Source organism: Coptis chinensis, chromosome 9 (genome assembly GCF_015680905.1).
Source record: "Coptis chinensis isolate HL-2020 chromosome 9, ASM1568090v1, whole genome shotgun sequence".
Taxonomy (NCBI): Eukaryota; Viridiplantae; Streptophyta; class Magnoliopsida; order Ranunculales; family Ranunculaceae; genus Coptis; species Coptis chinensis.
This window is the reverse complement of record NC_141464.1, coordinates 60,292,660-60,306,935: the sequence shown is the minus strand read 5'-3', so window position 1 is coordinate 60,306,935 and position 14,276 is coordinate 60,292,660. Positions and strand designations below refer to the sequence as shown.

The 14,276-nt window shown below is 39.0% G+C and overlaps 1 protein-coding gene and 2 long non-coding RNA genes across 7 annotated transcripts in view; 1 reads left to right on the top strand and 2 right to left on the bottom strand.

Moving 5' to 3' along the window:
- Nucleotides 1-4,853, bottom strand: part of LOC147477075 (outer mitochondrial transmembrane helix translocase-like) — a 54,004-nt gene extending 49,151 nt beyond the window's left edge. For 3 of the 5 annotated variants that reach the window (XR_015208048.1, XM_086583147.1, XM_086583148.1), the window contains exons 1-3: nucleotides 3,977-4,853; nucleotides 2,766-3,066; nucleotides 2,602-2,663 (exon numbers count right to left, since the gene is read on the bottom strand). Coding sequence is in view for 2 of the 5 variants with exons in the window: in XM_086583147.1 (XP_086439273.1) it covers nucleotides 2,602-2,663; nucleotides 2,766-3,066; nucleotides 3,977-4,090 (477 nt within the window). In the remaining 3 variants the exon portion in view is untranslated. Of the gene's footprint in view, nucleotides 1-2,585; nucleotides 3,067-3,899 lie in introns of those variants that run through there. The other 2 variants (XR_015208049.1, XM_086583149.1) reach the window with 2 other exon arrangements.
- Nucleotides 3,904-6,188, top strand: LOC147477074 (uncharacterized). The gene is made up of 4 exons (XR_015208052.1): nucleotides 3,904-4,042; nucleotides 5,473-5,622; nucleotides 5,707-5,754; nucleotides 5,844-6,188. It is a non-coding gene; the product is annotated as an uncharacterized LOC147477074 (long non-coding RNA).
- A 701-nt stretch (nucleotides 6,189-6,889) lies between these two features.
- LOC147477073 (uncharacterized) lies at nucleotides 6,890-7,612 on the bottom strand. Its single transcript, XR_015207191.1, has 3 exons — nucleotides 7,450-7,612; nucleotides 7,294-7,327; nucleotides 6,890-7,199 (listed from the first exon to the last, which is right to left on the bottom strand). It is a non-coding gene; the product is annotated as an uncharacterized LOC147477073 (long non-coding RNA).
- Nucleotides 7,613-14,276: the final 6,664 nt, after the last annotated feature.

The window sequence follows — 14,276 nt, the reverse complement described above, 5'->3', positions numbered from 1 at the left end:
AAACTCGGCGTGGGAAAGTACAATCTTGCAACCCATAGTACATATAAAATGGCAAACTGCCACACGTCCAGATGCTATGGCCCCTGTCTTTTTTTTAACAAATCTACTTGCTCAACTACTTTTCCACTGATTGTTGTCACTGGAACTTAAGAAATATAGTGGGATTTAAAAGTAGTGTAAACAAATACAAAAAATTTATAACAATTCTGCAATCACTATATTAGCATTATCACATTTACTACTGCATGGTACCTAGATACCATAGAAACATACTAACAGACATAAAAAAAAACATATAAGTGGGGTTTTATTGATTGGAATAGAAGAGGTGTTTTCGAACCAACACAATTCAATCAAACGCAAGAACAATTTTGTGAGTCCTCAAATTAGAGAGTGCATTCTTGTGAGACCTATGCATTAAGTTCTGATTATGAACTACCTTGCTCATACCTTAAGGTTTATATAAACTTCCAATTCCCTCATTCATAACTCAATTGAAATGGAGATTTTCAGTTCCTATCATAGATGAGATGAAACTAATACTGATCATAGAATGGAAATCAAAACTCATTTTAGTGCCCAAAGATGTCATTTATGATCTATCGTATGCATACCTAGCTTAGTTACGTTGCTTTTCTCATTTGTGAAACGTTGGATACATAGAGTCAAGTTTGTTGTACTTCTCAGTTGTCACGATGCACTTCTGTTAACCCATGAAAGGCTTTATTGAACACATACAGAATCAACAACATTCATTCCGTATTGCCTCTGAAAAAACCATCAATGTGAATCAATAAATGAGCCTATCAAATCCAGTTTGAAATGTTAAACAGGAATGATAAAGGCTTTCTAATGACATAGGTCAATATACTAAGAAGACCAAGTAGAAAATATCATCAGAGCCTATCTCAACGTTATATAAAGCATAACCAATCTGACATTCAGTAAGTTTGAGAGAAAGCTCCTAGGATTTAGTGTCGGTATCTACATAAACAAAATTTTTCAAGATATTTCACTGTTACACGGTTAGGTATTACAATGTTTTCCAATTGCATGCCCCATTTTTCTTAAAAGAATGTAAATGACAATATTTGTCAGTCACATGAATTCTATTTTGGTTTGAATTGTTAGCCACATACATAGACTAATATCAAATGAAAGAAAGGATAAATCATTGTAAAGAAAGGATGAATTTGGAATAAATATTAAAGCTAAATATATAAACTCAATATACTAAAATATCTAAAAGACACAGACATACTTGAAAACTTATCCAAATAAGACTTTATAGTCTAATTTAATAGGGAAAAATGCAACCACATTCAATTACATAACAATGTAAAGGAGAATGCATATGGTGCAAAGGAACTACCAAAGTGCACTATTAGCCCATTACCATTACAACCACCAATGGAACCAATGGTTCGACACACAACTATTGGTGATATCAAAGAGTTTGATCCTTTGATATCATCCTTCAAAGCAAGACACAACTATAAATGACTAAAATAATAACATAATATTGTAAAAAAAAAAAAAAAATCTCATCGAATACCAAAATCAAAAATCCAGCTTTGAGCCATTATGTTTCTTGTGGAAGACACAGATGTTATTAATTGATGATGAGGCCTTTTGGAATATGGCTCTTCAGTACCATCTTTCTGGGCTTTTTGAACTACACCCTCATCTCCATAATTTAGTATGGACCCTCATATTCACAGTCAAGCAACATGGAGTTGTCTAAAAAGACGATTTTAACAATGTAGTATCGATTTAGCACTTCAAACCAATTTACGCAGGAAAAACATGGTAAGTTAAACCACCCCAAAACATAAAGGGGGACTACTAAATTCACATACAATAATAGGGAGGGGGAAAAAAGGGTATACTTACTCTTGAATTGGGGTTGGTCCTTGCAAATAATTTTTTTTAGCTTTTAACTCATTAGGCCCTTCAAAATCAGGAATAAAACCCAATGGTACAAACTCTTCCCTCCATTTCTTCCATGAAACCAACATCTTAGCTGCTTTCATTGGGTTTATCGACCTTGCTACTAAAAATCTCGTCAACATGGCATCACCATAGTTCTGTGTAAGCACCATACACTTGATTACATCAAAACTATAACGGGTGTTTGCATTTTATAACTTGGTATTTAGCAAAACACAAAAAACTTACCTCGATTCTTGAGCCTAGTCTGCTCTAGTGACTTCCTCATTTATGTTAATAGTGCGGCTTCTTTTGTGTGCTCCATTGAGAGAGAGAGAGAGAGAGATGTAGAAGGGAAAAGAAGAGTGAGCAATTACGTAAAGAAATATTAGTGTTGACTTTTGAGGAAAGAACTTAACAGAGTCCTCAAGCGACCAAGTTCTTTGTGAACCACCGGTTAGCTTCGGCGCCCCAAAGTTTCAACGAAGATTTTGGATTTTGGAGAACTTTTTAAGTTGTAGAACTCAACGAAAAGTCTTGATTAGAAACCCTAATTGAAAGGTGGATTGGATTCCTTCGGAAAAAAAAAAAAAAAAAAAAAAAAAAAAAAAAAAAATCCCTAATTGAAATTGAAAAAGAAAAAAAAAAAATTGTCGAAAGAAAGAAACACACCTGTTCTATTGTTGGAATAATAATTATCAAATTTAAATTTGCTTCAGCAACTTTAAATGAATCTGTAGAAGAACCAATAGATATATAGGCCCTACTTTAGGTACAAAATTGACAATAGTAACTTGAATCTGATGGTTAACAGTGTTTAATATAACTCCACATGCCAAGTTTCTGTGCATCACCAAACCATTTGCTCATCAAATTAGATACCCTCACATTGATAAATACAACTCCAGATTCTTTTGCAATGGCCTTGGCAAGCATTGTCTTTCCAGTTCCAGGTGGTCCATACAATAACACCCATTTCTGCGGAGTGAGAAGCTTCCCATATGAAAATAGCTCAGGTCTTCGTAGTGGAAGAATCACCAGTTCATATAATGCTTGCTTAATGTTATCCAAACCCCCAATGGTCTCAAACTCTACATCAATATGATCAGGATTTATGACATTGCATGCAATTACATCCTGTAAGAGAAATAAAAGACATAAATATTGGTACTCTATTTTCAGCAAAAATGCTTTCACCAAAATATTGTTACACTATCCCTAACATTAAATAAATATGCAGATTTCAACAGTTAAGTTGGACTTTTGACCATCCCAAGGTCAACACTTAAAAAACAAATCAACATTCCAACAGGCTTAATGAAAAGATTACAAAGACACCATCTGTTGCACAGGTCTGGATACTGTTCAATCATCAAAATGGAAGACTTAGAATATAACGCCCAACTTGTAATATCTTGACAAAGTTCATTTCTCACTGCCCCAGAGAAAGGTATGGTAACTAAAAATGGCTTAAGTAATAGAACTCAAGCTCAACCTTAGCTTCGTTTTCAGAAGTAGATGTAGATAACTAACCTCTACACATTGAGAAAATGGCAAGTCTCAACCCACGGGATTTTTTCTTTTGCTTTACTGGTTAGTAAAAAATATGCCTTTTACTAATAAAAATAGATGAAAGAAAAAGGTCTTGGGTAGTGCGGTAATGGGTTTAGAGATAACTCGGTTCTGACACAAAAAATAATTTATTTAATTACCATGCTAGGATGTTTGTTTTTCTTTACTAATCTTCTGCTTGTTAGGATGATATCAACGACCGGTGATATGATGTCTTCTGTCTCTTTTGTGGGTTTAATAAGTCTCTCATTTTCTTTCTTATTACCAAAGCAAAGAAGACATGTGCATAGTTTCATCGGTGAGTAAACTGAGTATGAAGCATAGTGAAATTCAAAAAAGCCAATAAAGAATGACATCAATCAGTTAATATAAAATAAAACACCGGATGATGATGGTACCTCATAAGCATTAGTGTGGATAAGAGGACGACCTAAATGCTTAGAAATCTACTTTTTGTGTTCGAGGGCTTTCTTACTTGATTCCCGATTAGGGTCAAGTTGACGGAGACCAGCGAATAAAACCAACGCGCTGCGCTCGATAGGTAAAGTAACAGTTCCTGCAACACCTTCGTATCTCTACCCTCTCCCATCTTCCTTCCTTTTTTTGTTTATTATTTAATCTCTTCTCTTTGCTCTTATTATTATTTATGGTTTTTGTTTTTTGAGGTTTTGTTTGTTGTTTAGAACTTTAGATTGGGGAAGAAGAAAACGCTTCTTTTCCTTCTGCTGACGTCTCTATCTCTATTTTGCGGATGGATTGATTGGAAGAAGTTTGGGTTATAAGGTTTTGCTGACGAAAGGTTTTTTTATCCTTTTGTTTTTTTTAGATTCTTACGCGAACAGTTTTTAAAATTGGGCGTGAGTTTGATTTTTTTGGTGCCGAATGATTATAAAAGCTGAGGTGTCAATCTAAGAGAAAAAAAAGGAATGAGGTGGCTTCCTGGGAGCATTCTCAACTACTCAGTATTAATGGTCTTTGATTACTAATAGGGTTTTGGGTTTTTGTTTCCGCTATTTTTTTATCATTCAACTCACTTAAAAAGAGAATAGCAACAATGGTGTCTAAAAGAGAAGAAACTACATCTGGAAAAAAGAGAAAAGTGGCAAACCAAGAAGAAGAAGGATTCACTAGTAAGAGAACGAAAGAAGAAACGTCAATAAGCATTGTTATTAGGAATGAAGACAGACTTAGCAATCTCCTGATGAACTTAACTGCTGCATCATGTCTTTTCTTGATATGAATACCATTGTTCAAACAAGTGTATTGTCAAAATCATGGGGAGAATTTTGGTCGAAAAAAATGTCCTATACTTCTATCCCGAACGTAATCTTCTCATTGGAAAAGCTCCCACGTCACAGTAAAAGTGATTTTTATATTTTCAGGATAGGGTGTTATTTCACCGGTATAACTTTCCATTACAAAAGTTTGGTTTCTCCTGTAAATCACACAATTGTAGTACTAGTCGTCTTAAGAGTTGGATTCGTGCTGCGTTAATGCATCGTGTTCAAGAGATTAATCTGAATCTTAATCTTGATAGCCCCTTAGAGTTTCCTGCAGCTCTTTTCATATCTAGTTCTCTTAAGGTTTTGAAACTTGAAGGAGATTTCAACTTATCGGGTCTTTGGTAAAATACTAATTTTCCAAGTCTTCATTGTTTGCATCTGTCAATTAAGAAACTTGTTAAGTTGCCTTCTTCTATCTTTAACAGTGAAATGCTTAGAACTTTGAAGCTAGAAGGTCCTTCTGATTCAGGCCTACTAAAAATAAGTATTCCTAAAAGAATTCATTTACCGAAGCTGGAATATTTTCATATTGAAGGTTTTAGGATTAAAAGTCGAATCGATGAACTTCTTTCTAATTGTCAAGGTTTGGAAACTTTAGTCATAAAATTATGTAGCTTTACTGACAAACTAGATCTTGATATATTGTCCTCTCGGCTTCAGAATTTAGTACTTCAACTATCTAATACAGATTACAGAATCACTATTTCTGCGCCGAACCTTAAATTATTAGTTCTGCCTGAAGCTGCAAGTAACACTGTCCCAAATCTCTATCCAAGCAATTACTTCCTTGCTCAAGATAGCTCCAAATGTGGATGCACTTATCTTAGAAATTCTCGAGGTTAGTAACTTCTTATTCTTGTAATTCTGTTTAATACTTACGTAGATACCATTTGAAATTTTATTTTTTTGTATAAATGTGTAGAGTTATGCGTTATTGGTTCTAGGGAAAAAGCTCCTGTTCAGGAATCAGGTATATACAAAGCACTCCGTTTAGTTCAATTAACGAGGCGTTGGTGTTCATAAACATATCACTCAATCCAACTTCTGATTATTTTGTAGTCATCATTTAATTCAACTATCAAGGAAGACCATTCCCACCTTAAATTTGTCGAGATAGAAGGTTTTATAGGCTGTGAAGATGAGCTCGGGTTTCTTAAATTGTTGTTGAAGAACGCATTAGTTTTAGAGAACATAATCATTGTGCTTTCTACAAGAGGCGTGATTTTCATTAGTGAAAGTAGAGAAGATCATCTTGGTGAAGTTAAAAGTGCAGTCAATGACAAAGAAGCAAAGGTGAAATGTATTAAGAATCGAAGCAGATAAAGAGATATCCACGAGTCTAAGTATCGCAGTGGCAATATCATTCCAATTAATTTTCATAGGATTCTTTTTTCTCTCATTTTCATTTTTCTTACATCTTTGGTTTGATTTATATTAATTATTATTTGTTTTTGCATTATGTCAGTTTGAGCGATAGTTGAGTTACAATACTTGAGGACATCACTATGAACTCGATATTTTTGTCCTCCCTTGTACTTTGAACTTGATAATTGATGTTCGTATTGCTGTCGTATCTCTGTTGAGTAACATGTCAGTTCCGCTCAATTGTTCTGTTTTGAGTTCAGTTGTCTTATTTGTTCTGCATTTTTGCAAGCGTATTTGGCATATATATGAATCCACTGGAAAGGGGTAATAAGCAGGTTTCCTTGCGGCAGAAAACATAGACTTTTTTTGGATTGCAAATAACTTGATGATGCACTGAATTCTGGCCTCCTTGATGATGCATCAGATATTGAGCAATGTTGAATTGATAATTCTCAAACCATGCCCCATCAGGGTTGATTTTCACAGTGTTTCCTTCTTGTTTAAAAGACAAGGCTTGGCCTCAGCTGTACATCCTTTCCCAAGTTGGCGACCTTTTGTAGGAGAGTTGGTGTCAACACATGTATGTAGCCCAATTCCAGGTTAGGGGCTTCAAAATCCTATTCAAATATTTGAAGTGCAGGCAGGACATAAATAAGAACCATAGATGCAACTCATAACAATAGTCAGATTATAAAACTATGTATCCTGCAGTAAGAAAAATCTAACGTTCACCGGTCCACGGAACTACAAAGATTTAAGAGAATGATAACGATATTGATATACTTGGAGAAGCTCGTGGAAATGACGAATCTCACTAACAGTTGTTTGCATATTTTCTTTGTCGTAATAACCCCCCCATATGACAGAAGCAATAATATCTATTTTCTCCAAGCACTTGGCAGCCTTTAACAAAAGTTTTAGAATCCTGAACTCAGAATTACATCCGAGAAATATCTTGAACTCAATTGTCCTGAGCTTGTATAATATGGAGTAGTCAAACAGTAAATTCTCTTCCCAATCAGTTTCCATGATTTTCTGGTACGAGGGTTCCTACAAAAATATATAGATTGCGAACACAAAACAGTTATGTAACTATCAAGTAAAAGAACGTAAACAAGTGACAATCGAGTCGTCAAAAGATTACCTTATTCCAAAATTCAGCCTCAGCTAGCCAACCTCTGTATTATTGAAGAACTGCGTACACAAACAATACAAGGTCATACTAAGTGTTTGCAGGGGCAAACTACCTAAATGAAAAGCGCAACAGTGCATTAATAATTTGAAAATGCCTTTAACTTACCCGTACGTTTTGAAGACAAGAGCCTCTATGTTGGGAACATTTTGAAGTAAGTAAATCATCCCGCACATGCAATTTTTAACAGAGGGTACTTCCAACGTCAAGTATCTAAGATTGCAGAGCAAAGTCTGAAGCGGTTCTAATGCAAATGACACTTCTGACAAGTTCTAGATATTTGAAAAAAAAACAACAAACACAAAATGTTAATTGAGATGTTGCGGCTAAGTGACTTCAGAAGAACAAAGAGAAACTGGCGTTGTGATGGAATGAAAATGTTGGAGTTATCCCTCACATGAGGAGAGAAACCGAGCGACGTAAACGGCCATTCGGCATCGCGATAAGTCGAAGCTGGCGCCAGCTCAGATAAGCGCGACTTCAGCTTTCGAGTTCCAAGAACATAGGGCTTACCAGCTCAAAAGTGAAAGCGCGCCAGCTCGGCTTCCAGTCTTCTTGCTAGCGACTTCGCTCGAGGCATAATTTTGTGGGCCTTGCTACAAGATTACCATGAAATTTTGGTTTTGGAGATAAAACCAAAAATCAAGGTTTTGGAAAACCTAACCTAATGAGAACCTAACAAAGTCGGAAGGATTGGAATCCAGACTAAAACAAAGAGAGAAAACCTTTACAGAGATACAACCCTGTAAAGAATAAGAGTGATCTAGTAAGGTGAGAGACGTAAGGAGAGATTGTAATCTTCCTTCCCATTTTATTAAGAACTGGCTCTTGTGGAAGTAGGCATCATTGGCCGGAACCACGGTAAATCTTTGTGTTGTGGTTTGCTTTTCTTTTTACATTATTATCCGTTTGTTAATAGTTGTTTAGCGAGTTGGGCATGTTAGTATAGGTAGTTTGTGATATTTGAGATTTATCCGAGTTGAAGTGTGTTCATACAAGTTATCTGTGTAGTGGGGGAACCGATTGGTATTGGTGTAATCCCCAACAAGTGGTATCAGAACCTTGGTTAGAATAGCCTAGGGTGTTATCCGAATCTTGGTCAGAAGGTGTTTGACGAAATTCCCGAGAGAAGATTTGAGGTTAAATAACTTGAGAGATGGACCATTCCGTGAACACTTCATTATGATGAGTCCGAATAGGAAGAACTACACCATCCGGAAAGCCAAGATGGAAGACTTGCTATAATCTTGCAAGGACTTGGCACTTCCCATCGAGAATGAGGGAGTAAAACCGAGAAAAGATGATGAGGCCGAGTGGAAAAAGCTTGACGTAAAAGCGATTGGATACATTCGACGATGGATTGACGACGGTGTCTTTCACCATGTGGCCCAAGAGACTACACCTTTCGGTCATGGAAGAAACTTCGAAGACCTTTATGAGAGGAAGTCGGGTGGAAACAAAGTGCTAGTCGTTAAGAAGTTTGCGGAACCACGAAGTACCAAGAAGGTTCTTCAATGTCCGAAAGCATCTTAATGAAGTCTGAGAATATCATCAATCGGATGCATTTGATGAAGATCAATTTGGGAGACGGTTGAGGCTTTGTTTCTATTAGGCTCTACCCGAAAGTTGGGAGACATTAGCGTTTCTCTACATGGAGCGACCAAGGATGGAATTGTTACCATGGAGATGGCTACCACGCCTTTGTTGAATGAGGAGACTAGAAGGAGTGCAAAGAAGCGGCTCTTCTAACTCGGAGGTCCTTTCACGAGAAACGGGGAGAGGTCGAAGCAGAAAACCATCTCGCTCTAGAGGTGATGACGTATAAATCTAGGGGTGAAACTAGAACTCCCAAGGCGCAGAGGCAATGTTACTATTGTGCCACAAAAGGCCACCAGATATGAGATATGAGTAACAATCAAGAGGGATGAGAAGAATAACCGTGTACATGAAGACATGGTGCGAGGAACGTAAACACAGCAGAGATACTACCGCACTAGTCGGCGACCTAGTGGGAATTGTGTCGGTCGATCAGGGTGTGTCGCCTTAGTACCTCATGTCGATCTGAGTGGGATAGATACATCTGAGCGTCCCATCACGTCACAATCAAGACGAGGGGGATTCTTCACTACCTACGGTGTGGTGAATATGGTGAAGTAAGGATGGGTAACAATGGAGTCTCAAGATTATAGGCATTGGAGATGTTCATGTAGAAACCAATGTCGGCTACACCTTGACACTCAAGGATGTAAGACATGTCCCCTCGACATACGGCTAAGCCTAATTTCGGCCGGGAAATTAGATGATGATGGCTTTGTAAACTCGTTTTGGTAACGGGTATGGAACCGAAAGGAGGTTCCATTGTAGCAGCCGGAGGAAAGAAAACTTCGCTCTCTTTACAAAACACGTGGCTAGTTTGTGTAAACCCGAGCGAATCGCGCGAAGAAGAAGTTTCATCCGAATCTGTGGCACAAGAGACCGTGGTCACATGGGCATAAAAGGGATGGAAGTTCTTGCTAAGCAAAAGGCCATGCCGGACATCAAAGGTACACATTTAAATACATGTACTCATTGTTTGGTAGGAAAGCAACACAGGTGTCTTTCCAAAGATTCCCGTCTCACGTAAAGGACACCGTCCCCGAGCTAGTGCACAATACGCACTTATGTGGTCCTATGAGAGTGAAGTCCCACCGGGAGCCGTGCTTTGACATTCATTGATGATGCGTCAAGAAAGATATGGGCCTATAGTCCGAAGACCAATGATGAAGTACTTGGCGTGTTTGAGAAATTCCACAAAGATGGAAAGAAAGAGAGATCGAAGTTGTTGAAGTGTATTCACTTTCGGATAATGGGGTGAGTACATTGGGCCATTTGAAGAGTATTGCCGAGTCATGGGATTCGCCATGAGCGCACCGCTCCCAAGACACCGCAAATGTAATGGAATAGCAGAGAGAATGAACCGCACCATTGTAGAGAGGATAAGATGCATGCTATCTCACTCTAAGCTACCTAGAAGCTACCGGGTAAGAAGCGCAATACCGCATGTACATGTGATCAACCCGTCACCAAAAAAGCCTCGAATAGTGATTATCCGGAGAGAGTATGGTCGCGAGATGTTGATTATGGATACTTGAGGGTATTTGGGTGCGGGGCATTTGTGCATATTCCAAAGGATGAGAGATCCAAGCTTGATGACAAATCCAAGCAAAGGCATTTTTCTCGGGTTATGGAGATGAAAAGTTTGGTTACAAACTCTATGATCCGATTAACAAGAAGGTAATCCGAAGTCGAGATGTTGTGTTCCCCGAAGACCAAACCATAGCAGACTTTGAGGAGGGGTGAGAAGCTGAGGCTTTCACCAATGATCTTGTTGATTGAGAACCGAAGTTCCTACCGTGGAACGTCTGTAAGGGCATTGAGAATGCAGAGAACCATGAGTTTGAAGCTCATGATGAGAATCCTATTGCTCATGATGGGATAGAACCTATTGGTATAGAAGATGCGATGAGATGCATGAACCACCACCGAAAGCAAAGCGTGCATCCTCCCGAGGCACCGCCAGATGGGGCAAGGAGGTCCGACAGAGAGAGACTAGCTTCAACCAGGTATCCACCACATAACGCGTCGCTACTATCGGATGGTGGAGAACCTATGTACTATCAAGAGGCACTTGAAGGTACGCACAAAGAAAAATGGTTGAAGGCCATGCATGACGAGATGGATTCTTTGCATAAGAATCACACTTATGAAGTTAGTTGAGAAACCCACGGGAGAAAAAAGTCAAAGAATAAGTGGATATACAAAGTCAAGCATGAGGAGAACAATCCTCACCCAAGGCACAAAGCTCGCCTTTGTTGTGAAGGGATTCGGTCAAAGGAAAGGGATTGACTTTGATGAGATTTTTTCTCCTCAGTAGTGAAGATGACTTCTATCCGGGTGGTATTGGGTATGGCCGCAAGTATGAACCTAGAGGTTGAGCAGCTAGATGTTAAGACGACTTTTCTTCATGGAGACCTTGAAGAAGATGTCTACATGGACCAGCCGGAGGGTTTGAGGTCAAAGGCAAGGAGCACCTAGTATGCAAGCCGATAAAGAGCTTGTATGGGTTGAAGCAAGCACCGAGACGCTGGTACATAAAGTTTGATTCCTTTATGGCGGTGAAGCAAGGATACAAGAAGTCCGCTTCCGATCATTGTGTGTTTGTTCGGAGATTTCCGGATGGGGATTTCATTGTGCTTATTGTATGTGGATGATATGTTGATAGTTGGCCCAAACATCAACAAGATATCCAAGCCGAAGAAAGACTTGAGTAAGTCCTTTGAGATGAAGGATTTGGGTCAAGCAAAACAGATACTTGGGATCACGGATCACCGTGATGAAAAGAGTGGAAAGTTGTGGCTTTCTCAAGAAAGCTACATTGAGAAAGGTGTTGAAGAGATTCAACATGGATCAAAAGCCGCCGGTCGGTTATCCGCTTGGTGGCCAGCCCGCATGACCAAAGAGATGTGTCCTAAGGGGTGAGCATGAGCAGAGTCGATGGAAAAGATTCCTTATGCATCCGCATGCGGCGCTTTGATGTATGCCATGGTGTGTACTAGACCGGATATTGCTTTTCGCCAGTTGGGTGGTAAGCGATTTCGCCAAATCGGTAAAGAACATTGGGAAGGTGTTAAGTGGATATTGAGATATATCAAAGGCACTTCCAAATCATGTTTGTGCTTTGGTGGAAGTAAGCCCTTACTTGAAGGCTACACCGATGCGGACATGGCGGTGATGTTGACTCGATGAAGTCCACCTCCCGTTATCCGTTTACTTTTGCGGGGGAGCGGTTTCTTGGCAATCTAAGTTGCAAAAGTGTGTTGCCCTCTCCACTACTTTCCGAGTATATTGCAGCCACCGAGTGTTGCAAAGAGTTGCTATGGATGAAGAGGTTCTTCGACGAAATAGGGCTAAAGCGTAAAACAGTTTGTAGTTCTATGTGACAAATCGAGGCGCCATCCACTTGAGCAAGAATCCGAAGCCATTCTAGATCCAAGCACATACACGTCGTTATCATTGATTAGAGAAGTACTTGAAGACAAGCATTTGTGTATCGAGAAGATCCATACCGACAAGAACGGGTCGGATATGATGACCAAAGTCTTACCGAAAGGTAAGTTTGATGTTTGTTGTGCTATTGCGGAATGGCGTACACTCCTCCCCGCTGATTTGGCAATTGCATGGAGGTAGCCCCCTCACCGTTCGAGGGGGAGATTGTTGAGTTATCCCTCACATGAGGAGAAACCGAGTCGACAGAAACGGGCTAATTCGCATCGCGATTAAGTCGAGCGCTCGCCATATAGGCGCGACTTCGCTTCGAGTTCTAGTAACATAGGGCGACCAGCTTCGGCTTCCAGTCTTCAACGCGACTTCGCTTCGAGTGGCGCCAGCGCTCAGCCAGCATAATTTTTGTGGGCCTTGCTACAAGATTCATGCGAAATTTGGTTTTGGAGATAAAACCAAAAATCAAGGTTTTGGAAAACCTAACCTAACGTAAACCTAACAAGTCGGAAGGATTGGAATCCGGACTAAAACAAAGAGAGAGACCTTTACGAGATACAACCCCGTAAAGAATAAGAGTGATCTAGTAAGGTGAGAGACTGTAAAGGAGAGATTGTAATCTTCCTTCCCATTTTATTAAGAACCGCTCTTGTGGAAGTAGGCATCATTGGTCGAACCACGGTAAATCTTTGTGTTGTGGTTTGCTTTTCCGCTTTTACATTATTATCCATTTGTTAATAGTTGTTTAGCGAAGTTGGGCATGTTAGTATAGGTAGTTTGTGATATTTGAGATTTATCCGAGTTGAAGTGTGTTCATACAAGTTATCTCGTAGTGGGGGAACCGATTGGTATTGGTGTAATCCCCAACAGAAAAAACTTACCCAAAGGAATTCACATCCTAATGTTAGAGCTTCTACGTTTCTAAGACCCGTTAGATATTCCATCAAACGCGGTGCCCGTTTTCTTCTCATCCATAGGAAGTTCATTAAAAGATTTATTCATCAAATGGATGCCCGCTTTGACTAGAGAATTTAGGTTCTCCGGAGAATAATCTCTCAAATGAATCAACCACACTTTAGAAAACAAGGTTTGGTGCAAAATTTTAATTGCACCAACCGATCTAGGAGGGTGTTAAGTTCGAACTAAATTCCTAAGTTGAAGTGAACAAATATTTATAACTTTTTTGTACCAAATTTACAGGAAACAATTACCAAAGTTCGCAAAACAGACCGATTGAGAAAGAAATTCTTCAACCAAATTCTCACCCAAATGCATCGATCCAAGATGCAACCATTGCAAATTAGGTAAATCAATTTTTCCCCGTATTATTAGCTCGTCCGACTACCCCGCACAATTAAGGTCCAACTTCAAAACTCTAACCGATTTAGAAGAGAAAAGAGATGGTGCAAACTTTGACATGCACTTGTCGAACTTGCGGGGAAAATAAGTAGTTATTTTGATGAGAAACTCTTCAACAAGACTCTAATGCCGCAACAATCCACTTACTAACATGTTCTAATTTATACCTATAAATTTCAAAAGTCAAACTGAGTTTCTTTAGAAGGGTGGGTTTTTCGCGATGAAGTAGTACTTTGTCCGCAAAATCTGTCAAGGCATCGGCTCTACTCGAAAGAGTGAAAAAATTAGCGAGAAGATTAAGTTGGGGAGGTCGGAAGAATCCCATAAAAATCTCCATCTTCTTGAAAGTATACCGGTTTGGAAAACGATATCTTGTGTCGAAAAAGATGCAATATGATGGATGAGTTCATCGTAGATTGCTTATTTGTCCTTCGTCTAACGACTCTTGATGCGCCATGTTTCGGAGAGATAGGTCTTTACTTCTTGACCGCAGTTTCAGTAGAGTCTTTCTTTGTTGGGAAGACCTTAGGGCATCTCCA